At 46.2% G+C, this 23,960-nt stretch overlaps 1 protein-coding gene across 12 annotated transcripts in view; it reads right to left on the bottom strand.

Annotated features, from left to right (window-relative positions):
* Positions 1–249: 249 nt before the first annotated feature.
* LOC106602442 (teneurin-3) overlaps positions 250–23,960 on the bottom strand; it is a 401,337-nt gene continuing 377,626 nt past the window's right edge. For all 12 annotated transcript variants that reach the window (XM_082974188.1, XM_082974185.1, XM_082974186.1 and 9 more), the window contains 13 exons: positions 23,371–23,472; positions 23,012–23,185; positions 22,164–22,774; positions 19,265–19,440; positions 17,635–17,870; positions 15,377–15,673; positions 10,779–11,004; positions 10,235–10,563; positions 8,959–9,467; positions 8,409–8,688; positions 7,616–7,883; positions 6,875–7,005; positions 250–5,606 (listed from right to left, as the gene is read on the bottom strand). In XM_082974188.1, the coding sequence (XP_082830314.1) occupies positions 4,851–5,606; positions 6,875–7,005; positions 7,616–7,883; positions 8,409–8,688; positions 8,959–9,467; positions 10,235–10,563; positions 10,779–11,004; positions 15,377–15,673; positions 17,635–17,870; positions 19,265–19,440; positions 22,164–22,774; positions 23,012–23,185; positions 23,371–23,472 (4,095 nt within the window). In that variant the 3' untranslated portion in view covers positions 250–4,850. The remainder of the gene's footprint in view (positions 5,607–6,874; positions 7,006–7,615; positions 7,884–8,408; positions 8,689–8,958; positions 9,468–10,234; positions 10,564–10,778; positions 11,005–15,376; positions 15,674–17,634; positions 17,871–19,264; positions 19,441–22,163; positions 22,775–23,011; positions 23,186–23,370; positions 23,473–23,960) is intronic.

Here is a 23,960-nt window from a genome sequence, read left to right as displayed (position 1 = left end):
TGAAAGCATCTAAAGGAGATGAGGGATTTCTATCTTCCTACAATAAATACAGTTGGATAGATTGATCCGTTCGGCCCATCATGTTCGGTAATAGGGATGGGGATTATGGAGCAAGCATTTGCATCTGTTGAATTAAAAGGGACTTTTAGCAGGTGCTAAAAGCAAACATGAGGATTAGAGTGGGATAGGTGCGCGTGCGTGTGTGGATCCAGTACGTTGAGAGTAAATAAAGAGAAGTTCAAGCCGAGCTTCAGAAACCTTCACAGTATGACATGTTTTATTGTTATCATGATTGATCTCTGTTGGATCTTTAACATCTGGGAGAGAAAAGGGATTGCATCCCCGGAAATGACCTTTCGGAACTTACATTAAAATTGCACTTTAATTGCACTCTAAAAACAGCAATGTTTGTTTATATAAAAACAATATAATTATGATGAAACTTTCGCGGAGGATGTAGATTGAAAGAAAGAAAAAAATGAACAAATCTCTGAATAAATTAAAAAGATATGTTGTACCTTCTTTACAAAGAGAGGACTGACTGAACAATTAAAATCACTTTTCGGCCATCTGTTTCATTTTCTGAGAACGAAAACAAATGACAAAATACATAGAAAAATCTTTATCAAATTCTCTCAATCTCCAAACCATCAGCTAACCTGTGACTCTGGACAACAATGGTCTTAACAAAAATAAAAGTACACATTTTCTTTGCTCAAATTCTCATCACCACACAATATAGAAGACTCCCAGCTAACACACAACCACCACACGGCGTTGTCTCAACGTTGCCGTGTTTGCTGTCCCTTCAGGTCTGTAAACTGTGTGACACCGCAGAACAGATGTGTTTTTTGCGATAGGGTGAGAGAGGTGGCTGTGGTGGTGCTAGTGGTGACATCACTATAGACATCATTCTACAAAATGGCGGTAATATGATATTTATAGCGACGCTGGTGCTTGACTCAGCGTTACGGTCAGCAGTGGTACCAATCCCATGAGCCTCTCCTGCTAAAGTCAGGAAGTTCTTTGAGAAAGGAAATTCCTCTACCTAATCACCATCTTCAGACAAAGCGGAAGGTAGGTATGATGCCTTTAGAGACACTGATCTAAGGCCAGTTTTGTGTTTCACCCCCTAATGGTTAAGTAGGATTGGAGTTGGAGGCTGATCCTAGATCTGTGCCTAAGGGGAAGCTTCTACCTGGAGCCCAGACATCAAGGTTATGACCTGGCATCGACCAGCACTCTAAGGTTATTATATGGACTAAACATTAAGCAATAACGCTGTTACATTGTAGTGCAATATAATACAGAAGCATTTGACCATGTAGATATGTAAATGTTCTAACATGGATGGGAAACAATGACTGGACGGATGGAAGGGCGTTTTACTTTGTAAGCATGCAAACAATACCCAGAACACATTGCTTCCTGCATGTTTGTGGGATGATCCTTTTTCAACCCCCGAAACACCATATGCTCCCCTCCTTCTAGCACTTGTGTGTCCGCTCCAATAGGAGGTGTCTGACACATTGCTAGACTGGAACATTCTACTTAGTAAAACAGAACAGCACTAAAAGTGTATGTTTGTCTAATTTTGGGGAAGTGTTATTTTGAGAGATCAGCAAAGTCAAAAGGAAAACTCAGTATGTTGAGTCCTGATCTTAAGCCACTGTATGTGATTGGGCTACTGCACTTTCGGCTGACGATGGGGGAGAGGGGGGGGCATCATAGTAGCAATGTGATACAGCAGGGGTAGGATCAACTTTGACTCCCCCTGCAGAATAAATGGCACATGGTACAGACCAAGACCAACCAATAACACCAGAGAAAATCTGACAACAACATAGTCAAATCAACACACAAACAACCTGGGAGTATACGTCCTTCCCTCTTCTGTCCACCTTGTCACACATATGAATAGAAAAATAAGCTAGGCAATACAATTCAGTGATTGATATATATATGTAAAGAATCATAAAGCAAAAAAACAATACTTTCTCATTCGCTATGTCTTTTTTACAATCTGTTTACAAAAGAAACAGATTTGAACCACTGTATGGGGCGGTCACATTGACTGAAAAAGCAACAGGGAAACACGAGAAACATTTGAGAACGGGTGTTGTAATCTTCTGTTTGGGTAGCAGGTTGACGCTTATTTTCATGAGTCTTGTCCTAGAGGCAGAACTGAGCGATTTACCCTTAGGCCAGCTGGAAAGTCAACGTTGGCTATATTGGAAAAATCCATGAAAACTAAAATTACATTTTTGGTCTTAATTCAAGGATAGGATTAGGCATTAGGGTTAGTAGTGTGGTTAAGGTTAGTGTTAATGTTATGACTTTGTGGCTGTGCCAGCTAGTGACCACTCTGCAGAGCTGCCTCCAGAACAACTTCCTGACGAAAAACGCGTTTGGGTATGGCTCCTGGGGATGTAGAGTTCGTGTGACTGGCAACGTTTCCTCAAGTGTGGTTCAGAACATCACAACAACTAAAATCTTTGAAATGGTCATAGTTTGGTGTTAAAAAACCTTTTCTTTCTCTTTCTGTGGGTGAATATGTGTGTTATCTCCCTCAGGCAGAGAGATGAGTAGGGAGAGTTAGTTCATAGTGCTGATGTCATGTTCATCACCCTGGCAACTCCTTTACATTACACTCACTAGCCATTTAGGTTATGTCGGGAAACATTACCCAGAGTGCACATAGAGCCGTTTGTAGGCTTTTCCCAGATTTATTCTCTCGCTCTTTTCCCCTCCGGAACTTGAGCTAAACTCTGCCCTTTGCCCTATCTAATGAACTGCTTGATGTGATTGTGTTTGCACTTGATTTTAGCCATGTTTAGGATAAAAGAAGTGAAGTTGGAGGAATACATTTACGAGCATGATGTTACATGGTCCCTTGGATTATGGTGGTGTTGTATCTGTTCAAGTCAAGAGGCTCGTATTTGGTTCTGTTCAGTTGTCACTGCTGCAGCCCTACCTGTGCTCTCTGTGCTGGTACAAGGAACATGAGTTTTTCCTAGCCACCGTGCTTCTACACCTGCATTGCTTGCTGTTTGGGGTTTTAGGCTGGGTTTTTGTACAGCACTTTGTGACATCAGCTGATGTAAGAAGGGCTTTATAAATACATTTGATTGATGAGTTAAGCTCTTCCTAAACTAGGTAGAAAAAGAGCAAAGAGCTATAGTGGTTAGGACTGTAAAATTCTGGAAATGATCCCAAAATTACCAGGTTTTTCCATAAGTCCCAATTGGATCTTCCAAGTTTCTGGAATTTTCCATCCTTAATAGTGATTATGAGAAGCCTTCTCGTTTGAGCTAAGATCTAAGAAACAGCATGGTTTTGTTATAGGAAAGGCAGAAATAATATCTAGGTAAGACAACCAAGAGGTTTTGTTTTCAAACCCTCTAGCTGAAGAAGGACAAGCGGCCCTTCCTTGTGTCCTACTCAAAAGGACTTAAGGTTGAAAGGCTATTTCCACAAGGTAGGATATACTACCATACCACACAGCCAAGCTCTTCTCCAGCTCTTGATAGTAGTAGTCTAGTATTTCCTAAGACATATGGTTGTCTGACTGACATCGACCATTCAACTGACACTTTTCTAATAAAAAAATATAAGTGCCAAAACAAAACGTGGTTTCGTCTCAGATATCAGGGAATCTGATCAATGAAGGCAAGAAAATTAAAAACCCTACTTGGAATATTCTCAATGCAGAAATCAATAATACAGTAAGGTTGATTTTTTATATGTTATTTCAATAAGCATTACCATGAATTATAATAGGATAAAATATTGAAAACTTAATGAAGAGTATAAACAGTAACGTATGACGAAGGAAAAAAAAATCTTCATATTTTTACGATTTTATTTTTTTTATGTATAAACACTGTACATAAATTACTTTCTCTAAGAGGCTAATATTGATGTACGGATAATTTTGGAATTTTTCATCTTAATAAAAAAATCCATAAAGATACTGTCTCACATTGTTTTTCAAAAGATTGGTTGGATATGATTCTTTCATTTCATTTAATTGATTAACTTCCTCCATACACACACACACACACACACACACACACACAAATTGTCTCCATTGTACACACACACACACACACACACCCTCCCGATTCCCAAAACGTCCCACTTTGATCTAGTATTGGTAAAGAAGTCACTTGGTGGGAGCTGTTTTGTCCCTTTTAGAAAGAAAAGCAGGAGAACAAGCAAGTGATTTCAACAAGTGGTTTTGACTGTCTTGATGCCACCATTGGAGACCCATGGTCCTACTGCGAACAACAACACTACCTTTTTCAGTACGCAAAGGTCAATCAAAGGTCAGTCGTCAGGATGTAGAATCAGATTATAGACGTTGTCCTTTGTAAGAAACCAGAAGGCTTTTTGTCTATTTGTCCAGACGTGCTGCAGTGGTATGCGTATATGTAAACACATTTTTTCTTCCTTTTTAAAATATTTTTTTCCGAAAGCAAATAGCAGGAAGTCGATTTAAAAAACAAAAACCTTTTTTTTCCTTTCACAAAACCGAGAGTTCTGACTTTTTTTCCCTCTCTTTTCAAGAGAGTCCACAGTCCATTCAACGCTGTATAGCACGGGACAAACATCTGCGTCGGTTGGAGCCGCTTTGTTTGATTTTCAGGCCCCACAGTGGTAGTGTTAGGTTTAGTTCAGTTTGAGATATTTCTACATTTTACTGTGTTTGTTTCAGCTAGGCGGCGCTAAACACAGCACTAGCCTGGACCCTCCCCCTTTTTAGAGAAAAGGGTAGAGGCGAGGGAGGTTGGGGGGCAGGATTTGGAGGGGGTAGTCTCTTTGGCGGCCAGTGCCGAGGATTCTGTCTGTTACCTCTTCCCTATTTCGCTCTGCCTGAGGAACTGGATGTTGTTAGCGGAGTCTGCTAGCTCGGGGTACTGCTCTATGGAGAGGACGTAGTACCCATCGTAGCCCAGCACCTTCCCTCCGCTCAGCAGCTGCCTCTTCTCCCCCTCCGTCCACAGCCTCACCCCCTCCTCCCCCTCCCTAACCCGTTGTTGCTCCCTGGACCAGGCGCTCGCCAACGCCTTCTGCCTGGCCTGCTCCAGAACACGCGCCTTCTCCTCGTCCAGAGTCATGCCGTAGCGCACGTGGAGCGCCAGAGCGCCGTACTGCAGCTCCACGTCGGCGAAGCGCCGAGTCCTGCCGTTCACCACGGTGGTGGACTGGGACACAGTCACGTTGACTCCGTTCTCCAGCGACTTCCTCCCGCTTGTCAGCCGCAGCGCTCCCAGGTCGCTCTCCGGGAGGCTGGTCTTGATGAAGTAGTGCGTGTCGCGTCCCTCCACCGTGAAGTGTAGGTCCTCCAGGTAGAACGCATTGTTGAGGACGGCGGCGACCTTGATGCAGTCCTCGTTGGCGATATTCAGAGTGTTGGTGACCACACGGCCCTGCGTCACCGCCAACATAACACCCTTACCGATCAGCGACTTGGCGGTGGCGAACCACAGCCAGGGTTTCTCCCGGTTGGAGTGCCGGCGGCTCAGCTGGATCTCCGGCATCCTCTCGAAGGACAGGAAAGCCTTGGCTTGCCGGGTCACTTCCTGTTGCACCCCTGAGATGGACTGATGGAAGGAAAGAGGGAGGAGTCAGAGAAGGGGGAGAAGAGAGTGAGGAGAGAGAGAAACGTCTAAGTTACACAGATATCAAATCAGAACTCTCTCTCCTTAACAGACACTTCTATTGGGTTGTTCAGTTTGTAAAGCCTGTTGTGTTTCTTTACCCACTGGGCACACTGTGGTTAAATCCACGTTGTTTCCATGTCATTTCAATGAAATTACGTTGAATCAATGTAGAATAGATGTTGATTTGACATCTGTGCCCAGTGGGTGGCTATTCCCCTAGTACTGTGTTCTCAATAAAAACAAAATGATTCTCCAAAAAACAAGGGACAATATGAAACCAATCCCAGATTGACATGGTGAAGAAGTGTTCCAGCTTCAGTCATTCAAAGGTTCCCTTTCTTCTAGAAATGTCCAATTTATATGGAGACAAAACACGGAATATTGTTTTAGCAAGAAAAAGGATCACAGGGAGAACTTTGTTAGGTTGTTATGAGAAAAACCCCAATTGCAACGACAACAAAAAAGTTGTTTTTCAGATCAACGCTTTGTTTTTTAAAAGAAATATGGGATTGTTGGGTTTGTGAGGAGCAACAGCACAGCTTGTTAATTTCACACAGAGAGAAGAAGAAGAAGCGACAGTCATGGCAACGTAGTTAAACCAATAAGGGACTCATTTGCACTTCAAATACGTATGTATAATGACTTTATTTAAAGACAAACTGGAGGATGATTCAGCTGCGGTATAATTGGTGTGTGTGTGTGTGTTTGTGTGTCTGTGTCTGTGATTTCTCTGTACTTTGTAGCCATGGGTGAACTGTGGACCACCCTGAACGTTGTTTGTCTCTTCTTCACTGGCGGTGCGTCTTAACAAGGTAAATCAACACGGTGGGTTGGTCTGTCTTTCAGCCAGCTGTGCTGTGAGATTGTGGTCGTAGTTTTAGTTTCTCAATACAACCACAGTACGGAAATGAGAGTGGAGATAGCAAGCTAAGGTTAATAATCCCCAGAGAGAGGTGGAGGGATATGACAGTAGAGATAGGGTAAATAAACTAGACTAGAGGGAGGAAGGCGGAGGCATACGTCATACCGGAATGTTGTAATAAACCAGAATGAGGTGGAGGGATATGACGGTGGAGATCGAGGGTAAATTAACCCTAGAGAGAGGCGAATAGTACAATAGCGGCGATATAGATAAAGTAAGCGGAAGGGAGGGATAGGGGAGGATGGATGGGTGGAGGGAGGTAGGAAGGCGGAGGGATACTACATACCGGCAGGTCGTCCCAGAGCTGGCTCTTCTTCATCTCCAGTGACGGCTGTGTGAGGTCGAACTTGGGGATGGGGAACCCGGGGATGGCGTTGTGAAGGTGGAACCCAAACGTCACCAGCCAGATATTGACATCTGTAACCATGGAAAAGTGAATTAAATTGTGACCATGAGAGAATAGGCCCCTGAGGCAAATTATGTCCCAATGTTTCAGATTAGGATAGGACAAACTGTATTGTCCCGAGGGGAAAATAGTCATTTCGAGTCATACCTTTCATGTTTAGCCAGAACTATAATCATGTGGAAAGGGTAACTGCTGAAAACAATAGCAATATCATTGTGATGCATAGCAATGAGGTAATATGGCACCGCTAGACAATTACTAAAGTTCACAGCCATAAAATATTCATACTAATAGGCTATTCACAATAGACTGTTTATCTATGGTCATCATGCAATGACAACATGTCCCTACTGTATTGCCATAACAGGCCTTACCGTTCTACATGGCAAGTTGCCAGACAAATATAATGAGACCATGGTTCTGTGCATTGCAGTACATTGGTTTGTATCTGCTTGGCTAAGCTATAGGGAGTAAATCAGAGTGCATTATAGGTCGCATCACAGTCTCTTATCTGTGATGTACTCCATTTGTGACATACTCGTTCTTCTATGAACCATCTAGAAGGTTTATGTCTTACATAAGCTATAAGCAGTCAACTAGAGTGAATTCACCGTTTCCCACCTGTGACGTACTCCTTGACCTCGTGAACTTTGCTGACAGGGTTGTTGTTCCGGAACATGTACAGGTTGAACGGCGCCGGGTCTTTCCCGACTCTTGTCCACGTCCCGATGTCTGGGGTGGTCCAGCGCCCCGCCGGGATGTCATAGTCCCGGTCCCCGAAATGCAGCAGGCGCGTCAAGGGATCGTAGAGACCCCCGTGGAAGCCGATCACCAGGACAAAGTCAGGGTTGGAGTCAAAGTAGACCTCGCCATAGGCTGTGTACTGCACCTAGAAAAGAATCATGAAATACATTGAATAACTATCACCTCGCTGGATATGTAGATTTAGATACTTTTAGATTTAGACTAACTTATTTTATTTCATCCAACTAACAACACATAGAGGATCGGGGACTGTACATGAGGCCTTTCCAACTGGTCTGAAACCTTACCTGCTATCCAACTAACAACACAGAGGATCGGGGACTGTACATGAGGCCTTTCCAACTGGTCTGAAACCTTACCTGCTATCCAACTAACAACACATAGAGGATCGGGGACTGTACATGAGGCCTTTCCAACTGGTCTGAAACCTTACCTGCTATCCAACAACACATAGAGGGTCGGGAACTGTACATGAGGCCTTTCCAACTGGTCTGAAACCTTACCTGCTATCCAACTAACAACACAGAGGATCGGGGACTGTACATGAGGCCTTTCCAACTGGTCTGAAACCTTACCTGCTATCCAACTAACAACACATAGAGGATCGGGGACTGTACATGAGGCCTTTCCAACTGGTCTGAAACCTTACCTGCTTCAGAAGAAGCCCATTACTACTGAACACTGCTAGAGGGGTTCCGGTGTTGTCACAGGCGATATAGAACTCCTCTCCGCTACTGATCTCCATGGCGAAGAGGTGTCCCTGCAGGTCGTAGTAGAGAGATGTGATCTCTGAGCTGCTGTGGTTGTAGACGTGAGTTATCCTGGTCGGGTAGTTCAGGTCTGCATAGAAGAACTGCAGGTGCTGGCCCAGGCTGGTTCTGGAGGCCACACGGCGGCCCAACCCGTCGTAGCGGTACTGGATGGTCCAACTGTTGGGGGAAGGGAGGGAGAGAGCGAGAGAGAGAGAGAGAGAGGGAGAGAGGGAGGGAGGGGGAGAGGAGAGAGATTTTTCCATTAGGAAACATTAAAGAGTATTAATAGCAGTGAAGGATGAATTATTTGAAACAATTTAGACATTTAAAACATACAATAATTATCAGCAAACAACACAATACAAATTAAATCCAAGTTGGGTGTATGTTTTTTACAGTGGGGTATGGATGGTACAGTCAGGTAAGGTCACCAATCGTCCAACTAACCTGTTGCCTTTGCTGTAGACGCGTTCTAGAAGGCCCTTGGAGTTGTACTCAAAGATCTCAGCTCCTCTCTGTCTCAGGAACCCGTCATCGTCCAACCGGTACTGGACGTCCCCGAGCCGCGTGATGCGGTCTCGGAGGTCGTAGCGTAGCGGGGTGAGCCGGGCGCTGTTACCCGGGTTGAGCAGGTGGAGGTTGCCGTTCAGGTCGTAGTTGTAGCGCCACATCATCTTCTCGTTGAGGTAGACCGTCTGGAGCTGACCGTCCACGTCGTACTCGTAACCATACTTGGTCGTGTTGGCGAACGGTCCGATCTTGATCTCGCGTTTGGTCACCCGGCCCATGTTGTCATATTGGATGGTGATCCAGTACATGAGGGATCTGAAAATCTCGTACTGGATCTCCTTGATCCGTCCGTGGACGTCGAAGTGCTTGGTGTAGGTCATGACGGCCGTGGAGATGATCTGGTTGATGTCGTAGTAGATAACACCAAACTTTCCGAATTGTTCCACCTTCAAATCAAACTTTATTTAATTAAAGAGCATTTAAATCACAAACACACTTTTAGTAAAATAATGAAATGTGTGAGAGAAAAAAAGCGATAAAATATATAAATAAAATGATGTCTAAAATAACAATTAAATCATTGATTAAAGGGGCCATTTGGGATTGGTACATACATTTTTGGACGTTTAAATGAATTAAATATAGACATTGATTCTTTAGCAATGTAACTTATGAATGTCTTACTCCATCAGAAAAGTTTTAAAAGGTTTTAGCTGGGCCTCCTGAGTGGCACAGTGGTCTAAGACACTGCATCGCAATTCTAGCTGTTCCACTACAGATTCTGGGTTTGAGTCCAGGCTCTGTCGCAGACGGCCGCGACCGGGAGACCCATGGGGTGGCCCAGTGTCGTCCAGGTTAGGGGAGGGTTTGGCCGGCAGGGATGTCCTTGTCCAATCACGCACTTGCGACTCCTGTGGCGGGCCGGGCGCAGTGCACGTTGACACGGTCGCCAGGTGTACAGTGTTTCTTCCGACACATTGGTGCGGATGGCTTCCGGGTTAAGTGGGCAGTGTGTCAAGAAGCAGTGCGGCTTAGTTGGGTTGTGTTTCGGAGGACGCACGGCTCTCGACCTTCGCCTCACCCGAGTCCGTACGGGAGTTGCAGCAACGAGACAAGACTGTAACTACCAATTGGATACCACGAAATTGGGGAGAAAAAGGGGTAGCAAAATAAAAATGTAAAAAAGGTTTTAGACGTGATTGAAGAAACTCACCTTCCCGGAGATGTCGTCAAACTGGTACAGGTCGATGGGCAGCGGCGTCTCGTTGATGACAGCCTGCATGCTGGTGACCCGGAAGCTGTTGTCGTAGGTATAATCAAACCGTGCGTTCACCATGCCGTCCTCACTGAACCGGAAGATCTGCCGGTCCACCAACGGTCCAATTTGCCGGTACCGGATGGAACAGATGAACCCTTCACTCTGGAGGTTCACCGTCTTCAGCACACCGGCTGTCTCATCGTAGGTGAAGCTAACCCTCGTAGAATCATACAAGATCTCCGCCATTTTGTTCTGTCGTCGGTACTTGTAGAGAATTCTACGACCTGTTGATGTAGAAGTGGATGGTTATTCGGTGTACAACACCAACATCAATTCCTAGCAATATTTGTTGAATGGCAATACAGTTTTTGGGAAGTTTTCCTAAACTTTCTGAAAATGTTCTCTTTTTTTTTGTGATAATAAAAAATAAAAAATGTACAAGGACGTTAGACACACTCAACACATAACACAACCATAGCAGCTCTGACAGTTGTCTAACCTGTCCCTAGGTGGGCCACTCTGAGGAGCTGTCCGTCTTCGCTGTAGTCGACGGTGACCGAGGCGTTGCTCTCCGGGGGGTTGTAAATGTTGCGATAGTAGCCCAGGGAGCGGATGGTCTGCATGGTGTGACGGGCCACCGAAGGCATGGTGACAGCAGACAGACGGTCCAACAGGTCGTAGTCAAAGATGTACTGACGCTGGCTGTGGAGCAGGAGCACCATGGACTGGAGGGAGGAGGACGGAGATGGAGGGAGGAGGACGGAGAGGAATGGGCGATGGGGGAGAAAAGGAGGAGAGAAGAAGAAAGGAGAATGAGGGATGGGAGAGGAATGGGAGAATAGAAAGAGAGAGAAATAAGAATTAATTAACTCTAATGTACATTCTAAATTCAAATGGAGCGCTAAACCAGGAATTAACATTCCATCTCCTGAAAGATTTTCTCTCTTTTAATTGAGTTATCCTTGACCTCCCTCCCTCCCTCCCTCCCTCCCTCCCTCCCTCCCTCCCTCCCTCCCTCCCTCCCTCCCTCCCTCCCTCCCTCCCAGTCTCTAAACGCAGAACTCTGTTAAATGCACTCCACTGCATTAATTCTAAAGTGTTCTGTAATTATTGGCATTTGCTAGCACTCCTCTCCTTTCTTCTCCTCCCGTGTGTGTGTGTGTGTGCGTGTGTGTGTGTGTGAAGTAGCGTAGGGTCTACCTACTAATCTCATAAAGGTAGGCACCAGCGGAAGTCACAATCACTTAGCCAAACAGCAGGTAATTAGCTACTTTGCATAGCGGCGGGGGGGAGAGTGGAAGTGAAATGGCCCCCCTTTCCCTATGTAGTGCAATACTTTTGACCAGGGCCCATGGGGCTGTGGCTAAAAGTACTGCACTACATAGGGGATCGGCTGCCATTTGGGACGCAGACGTTATGCTAGTTAGAGGATGGTTGGTCGTAATTTCAACAACAACATTTTTTTACTGAAGAATGAGACCCATAAGTAGGAAGTAGGGAGGTACGGCTCAGAATAGATGAGCAGAGTGCACCTTAGTGAGTCAATAACTACAACAACTTCACTCCAGTCCCTCCAGGATTCAGATATGCATCTTTGACTGTGTCGGTTTGTTTGTATGTCTCTCTCTCTCTCTCTCTACAGAGGGAGTCTGCCTGGAGGATCCTTCTCCTTGTCTGTCATACATGGACAGACATTACACAAGCTCCCCAGGCACTGTGTGTGTGTCTATGTGTATGTTTGTCTGTCTGTTTCTCTGTATGTGTGTGTGTGTCTGTCTGTTTCTCTGTATGTGTGTGTGTGTGTCTATGTGTGTGTGTGTGTGTGTCTATGTGTGTGTCTATGTGTGTGTGTGTGTGTGTGTCTATGTGTGTGGCTACTGTGTGTGCGTGTGTGTGTCTATGTGTGTGTGTGTGTCTATGTGTGTGTGTGTGTCTATGTGTGTGTGGCTACTGTGTGTGTGTCTATGTGTGTGGCTACTGTGGCAACATATGTTTGGCCGGGGATATTTCACTTGCTGGTCACTCTACCAGAGCTCTTGGCTGGCAGGCAACCACCGGGTGGGTGGGTGGTGTGTGTGTGTGTGTGTGTGTGTGTGTGTGTGTGCGTGCGCAGGCAGGCAGGCAGGCAGGCAGGCAGGCAGGCAGGCAGGCAGGCAGGCAGGCAGGCAGGCAGGCAGGCAGGCAGGCAGACGATGACCGGGTGGGAGGGAAGGTGTTGGGGGAAACCATACATATTTAATGAGCGAACAGACAAAGGCATGCACGTGTACACACACACTTTTCAGCCCTGTTTCAAACTTATTCTGAACTGAAAGATTTCAATGAGTTACAGTTCATATAAGGAAATCAGTCAATTAAAATACATTTATCAGGCCCTAATCTATGGATTTTACATGACTGGGAATACAAATATGCATATGTTGGTCACAGATACCTTCAAAAAAAGTATGTTTGGTCGTAGATCAGAAAACCAGTCAGTATCTGGTGTGACCACCATTTGCCTACTGCAGCACGACATCTCCCCTTCACATAGAGTTGATCAGGCTGTTGGCTGTGGCCTGTGGAATGTTGTCCCACATGTCTGGTGAGTATGCAGGCCATGGAAGAACTGGGACATTTTCAGCTTCCAGGAATTGTGTACAGATCCTTGCAACATGGGGCCGTGCATTATCATGCTGACATATGAGGTGATGGCGGTGGATGAATGGCACGACAATGGGCTTCAGGATCTCATCACGGTATCTCTGTGCATTCAAATTGCCATTGATAAAATGCAATTGTGTTCATTGTCTGTAGCTTATGCCTCCCCATATCATAACCCCACTGCCACCAGGGCACTCTGTTCACAATGTTGACATCAGCAAACCGCTCGCCCACACAACGCCATACACATGGTCTGCGTTTGTGAGGCCGGTTGGACGTACTGCCAAAGTCTCTAAAACAACGTTAGAGGAGGCTTATGGTAGAGAAATGAACATTCAATTCCCTGGCAACAGCTCTGGTGGATATTCCTGCAGTGAGCATGCCAATTGCATGCTCCCGCAAAACTTAAGACATCTGTGGCATTGTGTTGTGGGACAACATTTCTGGGATCTTTAATTTCAGCTGATGAAACATGGGACCAATACTTTACATGTTGCGTTTATATTTTTGTTCAGTGTAGTTTATTTGTCATTATGTAAACATAACTTCTGTGATCGTCTCTACAGTTTGTCCTGGAAGTGAGAACGGAGAAAAGTTTCTGCTACTCTGGGGAATCAGCTTGGGATCTCTCTCTCTCTCTCTCTCTCTCTCTGTCCCACCCTCTCTCTCTCTCTCTCTCTCTGTCCCACCCTCTCCCTCTCTCTCTCTCTCTCTCTCTCTCTCTCTCCCACCCTCTCTCTCTCTCTCTGTCCCACCCTCTCTCTCTCTGTCCCACCCTCTCTCTCTCTCTCTCTCTCCCACTCTGTCCCTCTCTCTCTCTCTGTCCCACCCTCTATCACTCTATTTCTCTGTCCCACCCTCTATCACTCTCTCTCTCTCTCTCTGTGTCCCACCCTCTCTCTCTCTGTCCCTCTGTGTCCCACCCTCTTTCTCTCTGTCCCTCTGTGTCCCACCCTCTCTCTCTCTGTCCCTCTGTGTCCCACCCTCTCTCTCTCTGTCCCTCTGTGTCCCACCCTCTCTCTCTCTGTCCCTCTGTGTCCCACCCTCTCTCTCTCTGTCCCTCTGTGTCCCACCCTCTCTCTCTCTCTGTCCCACCCTCTCTCTCTCTGTGTCCCACCCTTTCTCTCTCTGTCCCTCTGTGTCCCACCCTCTCTCTCTCTGTCCCACCCTCTCTCTCTCTCTGTCCCACCCTCTATCACTCTATCTCTCCTTCTGTACTCTCCATCTTTCTATCCCTCTCTGTTCCCTCTGTGTTGTGTCCCTGTGGCCTCCCCGTGCTGTCTAAACCCCGGCTCCAGCCTCCTCCGCTCCCCCGGGTCTCGTTTCCAGAACTCTGGTCTTCACTAGTCCCTCTTAAGCCATCGCTCTGTACACTAACATCCACAAACAATGTCCGTTTTATCTCCCTGCTGTTGCTCTCTCTCTCCCCTCTCTCTCTTTGTCTCTCTCTCTCTATATATCCTTACTACCTAAAGGGAATATGGTCCTTTTATAGAGCCTGTGCAGACTCCCTTGTATATTTTTCAAAGCATCTTTTCGGTTTTGACACTCATAGCTTTCAAGGGGGCCTTCAATGACTTTTGTGGCTTTTTTATTTTTCACTGTTTTCATCTTCAGAAAATAACCTTGTGTTTTTTGTGCTGACAATGAAAATAGACGACTATCCCCACCACTAATCCTTTTATAACAGGAGATGCACCGGTCTTTACAGATTTGAACAGCTCGTCTATGGCTAAAGAGGGACAGAAAGTGGTTGTGTTTGTGTGTGTGGGTGTATGGGTAAAGCTTACTGGGCGTTCATAGGGGAGACTCACAGTGTAGTTAGCAGCTGACGCTGTAATGGCCGGGTGTAGGAACACTGCGCTTCAATACACAGCGGAGTGGAGTTTAACGGTGACATTTTGACAGCAAACAAGCGGCGCTGCGTTTGACAATGACCATATCGGTTCAGCTACTCACCAAAACACTAGCTGGAATGCAATAGATCGGTCATTTCTCACAATGTTTTTGCATTGTCAATATGGGGTGTTTGCTGGTGTTGCTGATCATGGCACCAGAGTGTGTGTATGCGTGTGTGGGTGTTGGTTTTTCAACTGGCAGCACGTTCCCCAACTGGCAGCACGTTTTCTGAGCAAACGATATATAGATTTTCTTGTTGGAATTTTTATTGTTGGACATAAAAGAGAGTAAAAACGCCAGGAAATCAGCTCCAAGTGATTTTAATTGAAGAAATCTGTTCCCATGTATTCCCAGGCATAATAGAGAGAAACGTGATCGTATATAAATGTAGGCAATGTTTGAAATGATTATGTTTTAGTCAAACATTATATCTGTTTGGGCTTCTTGCGGTCAATTTGTCGACAAATTATTTGCAATTATGTGCCTGACCATCCGGTCCAGAAAAAAATTGGCCCGCGGCTGAATCTAGTTGATCATCCTTCCTCTAGTTCCTACCTTATCCAGGTATGTAAAACTCCAGGTCTTTCCATCGGCGAACACTCGGGACACAATCCTCCCTTGACCATCGTACTCCACCCTCTCTGTGGTGGGACCCCTCTGTAGGCTGGTCACCTGCCCCGTGCTGGAGTAGGTAAGGTTGACTGACAGCAGCTTACTGCTGGGGACCCACAGAGTAGGGTGACCCTGGGTGTCATACACGATCTTCAGCAGGAACTTCCTGTGGTCGTCGTAGATCTTTTCTGTCCGGAGAGTTCGGTCGTAATCCACCGAGAGAAGGTTTCTGCCATTCACCTTCAGAGAAAAGAAGAAGGACAGTTTTAACTTAACTATTGTACAAATCCAATGAAAAGGTTTGCAGTCTAAAAAGTAATGTTTATTAACAATACATTATTTTGACTTTATTCAGATTTGGACAGATTGTTGAACTTTTAAAACAAAAAACTAACAAACACACAGGAGAAATTATGAAACTGTGAACTGAAACGGCTTTCAAAGTCAATTCCCGACCCAGAACCACTATTTATCGCCTCGCAATGACCCCGCTGTTTGTTTAAACCGCTGTTTACCGTGATCGATTCTCATGAGCGACACTAAATTCATTTAAGGGATTATTAGCGTTCGATTAGCCGTTATTGTGAAGGGAGTTTCATTAAAGTGAGAGACTGGCTGGCCTGTGTTCAAACTCTTGCTTTTGACTGCTTTCATAAATTAGCCCCCCTAGGAATTCAACGAGGTGGAGAGACAGAGAGAATGAGAGAGAACCAGAGTGGCCGAGAGAGAGAAAGAGAGCGAGAGAGTGAGAATAAGAATAATATTGTGATGGTAACCATGCAGAGTCTCTCTCTCAGCCTATTGGGAGCTGAGACTCATTTGAAGATGACAGGGGCCTTCGGAATGCCACTAAGACACACCCAGACACTAGCCAACAGAACGTGACCCCGGCCTCAATTTATTTCCCATAAGAAAGCATGTCATTTCCTGCTGGGATGGATGCCGTGGGGACACCCACCTAGCCTACCTGCCCCCCCATTCAGGTTTTCATGTTGCCAGCAAAACGAGGGGGGAAGAAAAACTGTGGATGGATGTCAATATGGCCTTCATGTTTTTTTTGTAAGCGAAGGCCCCTGATTCCTCCTGGACATTCTTCAGTAATGAGACGAGGAAGCTGAGATCCAGACAGAAATGGGATGAGTCCCAAATGCCACCCTATTCTCTACATAGTGCATATACAGTGTCCCTATGGGTCTTGGTCAAAAGTAGTGCCCTATATAGGGAATAGGGTGCCATTTGGGACATACAGAGAGCAGTCTTTGGAGAGAGAGATGAAGACAGACACTGGGAGGAGGAGTGGTTAACACCTTGGAGACCAGCCCTCTTCTCTAACAGAGGGAATGGCTTAGAATATGCAACCCCACCATTAGATGTAGCAGGAAGTGTGTGTTTGTGTCGTTGTGTCCCATCCATGTGTGTGTCCCATCAGCTTTAGTTCACATACAGGAGGCATCAGATATGGGAATTAGGGAATTAACCCTTGGCGAGTCAGCTGGAAAACAAAAGTACACCTTTTCCTCTGTTGGATAGATGGTAATGACTTTCAGATATTGTCTTTGATGTTGGAGGAGACAAAACATCGCGGCAATAAAGCATCGTCGTCCCTCGCTAATCGCTGACAAACTGTCATTAATTTGAGCCGTTTAGATGGTGATTACGAGGAGACGGAAAAGTTGACAATGAACCGAATACTATTTGATATGGAAAATAGTCTCACTCCCTTTCAGTGGTTAAATCCATATCGTAGTTAGCAACAAACCTCAACCAAGACCCGTCCTATATTGTAGCCTATGTTTGAATGATGTCGTGGTAAAAACTAGAAGGAAGTGGCAGCCAAAGATCTGACTAAATCATCTCCAAGGGAAGAGAGAGGCTGTGAAACCCCAACTGTTAGAATCCACATAAGAAACCCCTAGACAGGTAGTAATGATGTTTTAACCAGCTATGCCCGCTGGGAAGTGTGTGTGAAAGGTGCCAAGCTGTCACAGCAAAAAAAGGAAGAAAAAACCCCCCAACCACCACATCTGCCTACTAAACAAAATGGCAGCTCCTCTCATAAGCCTTATGCCTAACCCTAAATCAAGACAAAATACCTCATTTACCTCTTATATTTTGATGATATAGCTAATTGAATTTGCAGCTTAAACAAAACAACAATCAAACTAAAATGGCCGCCACTCTCCATCATCCTCCCTTCTCACCCGGAGCTTCCTTCCGAACACGATGACTTTCCCCCGGGTCTGCTCTTTGCGGAAGCGCCACTCCACCAGGTTCTGCCCGTTCTCCCCGGGCAGCGTCATGTTCCTCCGTGCCACCGTGGGGTTGGCAGCGCCCGCCAGGATGTGGGGCTCCGTCTGGTAGTGTGTGTCCATCCCGTTGGCATAGATCACCCTCAGAGAGTGGTCGTAGCCCACCTGGTAGCTGTTCCTTAGTTGGTCTGTGGTGGAGAGAAAGTTTTAGTTCCACGAAGACAATAACAAAGATTAGAAACTGGGTGGTTGCATGTTGATTGCCTGACAGCTGTGGTATATCAGACCGTATACCACGGGTACGACAAAACATTTATTTTTCATGCTCTAATTATGTTGGTAACCAGTTTATAATAGCAATAAGGCACCTTGGGGTTTGTGGTACATTGCTAATATACCACGGCTAAGGGTTGTATCCAGGCAACATCTGATTTCAGATTTGAGAACCCCATTCTCCCCTTCTGTTTTTTAAAGGATGGAAGATTCCTATGTTGGGTCTGCATTGATAGAACCCTTCAAGGTTTCTCTCCTCTCCTTTCCTGTCCTCCTCTCCTGTCCTTTCTTCTCCTCTCCTCTCCTTTCTTCTCCTCTCCTCATCTCCTCTGCTCTCCTCCTCTCCTGTCCTTTCCTCTCCTCCTTTCCTCTCCTCTCCTCTGCTCTCCTCCTTTCCTGTCCTTTCCTCTCCTGTCCTTTCCTCTCCTCTCCTCTGCTCTCCTCCTCCTATCCTTTCCTCTCCTTTCCTCTCTCCTCCTCTCCTGTCCTTTCCTCTCCTCTCCTTTCCTCTCATCTCCTCTCATCTGCTCTCCTTTCCTTTCATCTCCTCTCCTCTGCTCTCCTCCTTTCCTCCTCTCCTCCTCTCCTCCTATCCTTTCTTCTCCTCTGCTCCCCTCCTCTCCTTTCTCCTCTCCTATCCTCTCCTCTCCTATCCTCTCATTTCCTCTCCTCTCATTTCCTCCTCTCCTGTCATTTCCTCTCCTATCATTTCCTCTCCTTTCCTCTCTTCTCCTTTCTTCTCCTCTGCTCTTCTCTTCTCCTCTCCTCTCCTCTCCTCTCTTCTCCTCTCCTCTTTCTACAAACAGACAGTTACTGTTGTATGATTAAGTATATTGATCTCTGAGCTGTCTTTATTTTATGACCTCTTTAATAATGAAAGGGGATCAGGGATTAATGCCCATTGAGTAATTGGTGAAGTCATTAGTATTGTGTTGACGTTCGACTAATCAATGCTGTTGGTTATCAACGTGGCTCATTAAAATTCATGACTGGTATTCACAAAGTTGAGACACACACTCACATGTGTAAACACACACACAGACATGTGTAAACACACACACACACACACACGTGTAAACACACACACACACACACACACACACACACACACACACACACACACACACACGTGTAAACACACACACACACACGTGTAAACACACACACACACACGTGTAAACACACACACACACACGTGTAAACACACACACACACACACACACACACACACACACACACACACACACACACACACACACACACACACACACACACACACACACACACACTCCTCCCCACCTCTACTTACCCTGGACCAGTGTGTAGAAGGAGTCGATGGAGGAGAGGTTAGTGGTGATGCTGACGTCCTCGTCGCGTCCGGACGTTTCGATGTCCACCGTGATGGCCCCGGTCATATCCCCGTGCAGGTTGGTCACCACCCCCGTAGGGAACGTCACATTGGTTAGACGACCCTCACTGTCATAACTGGAGGGGAGGGAGACAGAAAGAAAGAAAGAAAGAAAGAAAGAAAGAAAGAAAGAAAGAAAGAAAGAAAGAAAGAAAGAAAGAAAGAAAGAAAGAAAGAAAGAAAGAAAGAAAGAAAGAAAGAAAGAAAGAAAGAAAGGGAGAGAAGACAGATAGAGAGGAGAGACGACCAAGAGAGGGAGAGAGGGGAGAAGAGAGAAGAGAGAGGGAGAGAGGGGAGAAGAGAGAGAGAGAGAGAGAGAAGGGAGAAGAGAGAGGGATAGAGAGGGGAGAATACAGAGGGAGAGAGAAGGGAGAAGACAGAGGGAGAGCGGGAGAAGGGAGAAGACCGAGGGAGAGAGATTGGAGAAAGAGGAAAATATATATGGAATTGTTTTAAGAAAATCGTACCAAGAAACATTTTGCTATTTGATTTTGAATTTTTAGACCCCTTGAAGTATCCCAAAAAATATACATTTTTATCTTTACTGCTATTTATTAGCCCATACAAACACACTGAATAACAGATTCACTACATGGAACAACAGATAGTCCCCCAAAAATATCAAAAGGAAGTTTGTTTCGAAGTGTCTCTCCTATATCTGAGAGAAAGATCAGGAAACATGTGTTTTTGTACATGTATTTAAGGATACAGTCAGACACTGTAGAACTGTAGTCAACGACTTCCTCTGGGATTGTGATGTTGAATAGAGAGTTAACAGGTTGAGGGGACGATGTTTGAATGGCTGCTGGTTTGTACAAGGGGATAGGGGTCAGGGTTTGGGTTCAGACTCAGAGGCAGTCTTTTTGGCAAGGGCTCTGTGGTAAACGTTTGGGGCTATAGAAGCTGTAGTATGGTGGAACACACTGGCCTAGCTGACTAGGGCCTTTGCTGTCCCATGATGGCTGGGAGTCTATTTTGGTGCCTGGAGGCAGTGTCAGCGTATGTGTGTGTGTGTGTGTGTGTGTGTGTCTGAGCTAGCCTACTATCACATTTAGAGAGAGATGTAGTGACAGCCCTGTGTCTGCTGGTTTATGTCTGCTCTGGGAGTAACAAGCACTTTGTGACTCTCTGTTCTCCCACTCTTCTCTCTCTCCGTTCTCCCACTCTCTCTTTCCCTCTCTCCCTCCATTTTTACATATTTCCTCCATGGTGACAGTGGGTGTGGCTCCCAGATGAGCTCCCCTCCAAGTATGACACACACACACACACACACACACACACACACACACACACACACACACACACACACACACACACACACACACACACTGCATAATTTACAACTATTCCTCCATGTGTTGGAACGTGGTGCAAGTACAAGGTGAAACGGAACGGAAAGTTTTATATAAAGATTTCCCCTGAGTTGTGTGGCGTGTGTGTGTATGTGTGTGTATGTGTATGTGTGTGTGTGTGTGTGTATGTGTGTGTATGTGTATGTGTGTGTGTGTGTGTGTATGTGTGTGTATGTGTATGTGTGTGTGTGTGTATGTGTGTGTATGTGTATGTATGTGTATGTGTGTGTGTGTGTGTGTATGTGTATGTGTGTGTGTGTGTGTGTATGTGTGTGTATGTGTATGTGTGTGTGTGTGTGTGTGTATGTGTATGTGTGTGTGTGTGTGTGTATGTGTGTGTATGTGTGTGTATGTGAGTGTGTGTGTGTGTATGTGTGTGTATGTGTGTGTATGTGTGTGTATGTGAGTGTGTGTGTGTATGTGTGACAGGGTTTTGCTGAGCAGGCATTGTTCTGCCCCTGCCTTACGGATACTGATCAGATGGAAGTGCAGAAAAGACACACAGCCAATCACTAGAAGATAAAGGAGGATGAAGGCCATCTTCATGTTGTCAGAGTTAGGACTTAAGGGACAAGGGACACTCACAAAAATGGGGACACTGACACTTCCTTACACAGTCTGAGGGTACAACAGAGGGAGATAGACTTCTCTTATAGCAGCGTTCTCAAACACAACCAGTGGGGCAGTCAGATAGTCATTCATATAGTCAGATAGTCAGTCAGATAGTCAGTCAGATAGTCAGTCAGTCAGATAGTCAGTCAGATAGTCAGATAGTCAGTCAGATAGTCAGTCAGTCAGATAGTCAGTCAGTCAGTCAGATAGTCAGTCAGTCAGTCAGTCAGTCAGATAGTCAGTCAGATAGTCAGTCAGTCAGATAGTCATTCATATAGTCAGATAGTCAGTCAGTCAGATAGTCAGTCAGTCAGTCAGTCAGTCAGATAGTCAGTCAGATAGTCAGTCAGTCAGTCAGATAGTCATTCATATAGTCAGATAGCCAGTCAGATAGTCAGATAGTCAGTCAGATAGTCAGTCAGATAGTTAGTCAGTCAGTCAGATAGTCAGTCAGTCAGTCAGTCAGATAGTCAGTCAGTCAGTCAGTCAGTCAGTCAGTCAGTCAGATAGTCAGTCAGATAGTCAGATAGTCAGTCAGATAGTCAGTCAGATAGTCAGTCAGATAGTCAGATAGTCAGTCAGATAGTCAGTCAGATAGTCAGATAGTCAGTCAGTCAGATAGTCAGTCAGTCAGATAGTCAGTCAGTCAGTCAGTCAGTCAGTCAGTCAGTCAGATAGTCAGTCAGTCAGATAGTCAGTCAGTCAGATAGTCAGTCAGTCAGTCAGTCAGTCAGTCAGTCAGTCAGTCAGTCAGTCAGTCAGTCAGTCAGATAGTCAGTCAGATAGTCAGTCAGAATGGGGCCCCAAGTCTTTGCTGGTCAGTAAGTACTACTTACTCATAGAAGGTGGTCCATCCTATCTGTATGGTCTTGGTGGCGAGCAGCCCACTGTTGCCATGGTAGGTGAACAGCACCAGCTCTTGTCCCTGGGCCGTCAGTGTCTTCAACCCGCCATTGGTCCCGATTGTCAGCCAGATCACCTGGTTGTCCGGGGCAACGATCCGCACCGGCATCCGGTTGGGGTCGCGGCGGATCCTCAAGGTGTTGCCACTACTATCCGTCACCGCGGTAACGTCCTCCTCGTTGCTATAGCTAAAGTTGTACTTGTAGTCACCGGTGACGAGAGACATGGTGAACTGGTGGGTTCCGTTGGAATCAAACACGTAGAGCTCCTGGGACGACGGCGAGGCCACCTCGAAGGAGCCCGGGCCGGAAACGGCGGAGCCCGACGGCGGTTGGTTGCGGCGGACGGCGCGGATGCGGATGTTGCCCAGGTCGGCCACGTAGAGCGTACCGTCGGGCGAGACGACAAGCGAGGAGGGCGAGTTGAGGCGGGCGTCTTTGGCGTAGCCGTCGCCCGTCTGGTAGCAGTCGCAGTTGGCGTCGTTCTTGCAGTCGCAGTCGGACAGAGCTCCGGCCAAGGGTGTGATCTCGCCGTCCGTGGACACCTACATGTAAAGTTGAATCATTTAGCAGATGCTCTTATCCAGAGCCACTTACAATCAGTGCAACGAGGGTAAAAACAATGACATAACAATCATCGAAAGGTATTGAAAATAGGCGCCGTCTGCAAAAGCAGTGCCAGCAAGAACGACAAATACAACAGTACGTTGTTCTTGCTCTTTTTCCCCCCTTCGTTTGCATCTCATGACATATTATTGTACTATATTACAATACTATATCACCTGGCGGATGCGGTGTATCTTCTTCTCATCCGTCTCGGCGATGTAGAGCACGCCACTGTAGGAGAGGGCGATGGCAGCAGCTCCCTCCAGCATGGTCTGCACCGCCCGCTTGCCCAGCATGTATTCTATACCTGGCACCTGGCAGTGCATGGGACGTCCCGCCACGATGCGCACCTGTTGGGACACAGCAACAACGCTAGTCAAAGAGGTGACCGGTATCTTGACGAAGGCTTATTCAGCCCCAATGTGTCGGTGCATCCTTCTATCTCGCCTTACCCATCATGCATTGTTCCCACTACCAGCATGAACGTATTTGTGTATGTAATAGAAGTGCTCCTATGTGGGAGTGTGATGGTCACCTGTCTGTTCTCAGTGATCTGCAGCACCACATTGTTGTCCAGGACATAGATGGAATTATCCATGGGGTTGATGGCCAGGGCTGTGGGCCACTCCAGACGAACCTACAGCAGAGCAGAGATTTGATTTGATTTATTAGGATCCTCATTATCCGACGCCAAGGGTGACAGCTAGCCTTTCTGGGGTCTGACACGTAACCCAAAAAACATTACAGACCCAAAAACACTAAACAATTTACATCCACTTAAAGGAGAAGAAAAAGAAATCAAACAGAACCTTTATTAGCCTCAAGGGGTGAAAACTATTTGCAAAAGTTCCGTAAAGATGACAGAAACAAACAAATCAACCCACAAACACAGAACAGATGAGATGTGAGTCTAGTGCTGCTTTGCACCCCTCCTTCCACCCCTCTACCCCCTCCTTCCACCCCTCTACCCCCTCCTTCCACCCCTCTACCCCCTCCTTCCACCCCCCTACCCCCTCCTTCCACCCCTCTACCCCCTCCTTCCACCCCTCTACCCCCTCCTTCCACCCCTCTACCCCCTCCTTCCACCCCTCTACCCCCTCCTTCCACCCCCCTACCCCCTCCTTC

This window comes from Salmo salar, chromosome 04 (genome assembly GCF_965601325.2).
Source record: "Salmo salar chromosome 04, fSalSal1, whole genome shotgun sequence".
In the NCBI taxonomy this organism is placed as follows: Eukaryota; Metazoa; Chordata; class Actinopteri; order Salmoniformes; family Salmonidae; genus Salmo; species Salmo salar.
The sequence above is the reverse complement of the archived record's forward strand: the minus strand, read 5'-3'. Positions and strand labels throughout refer to the sequence as shown.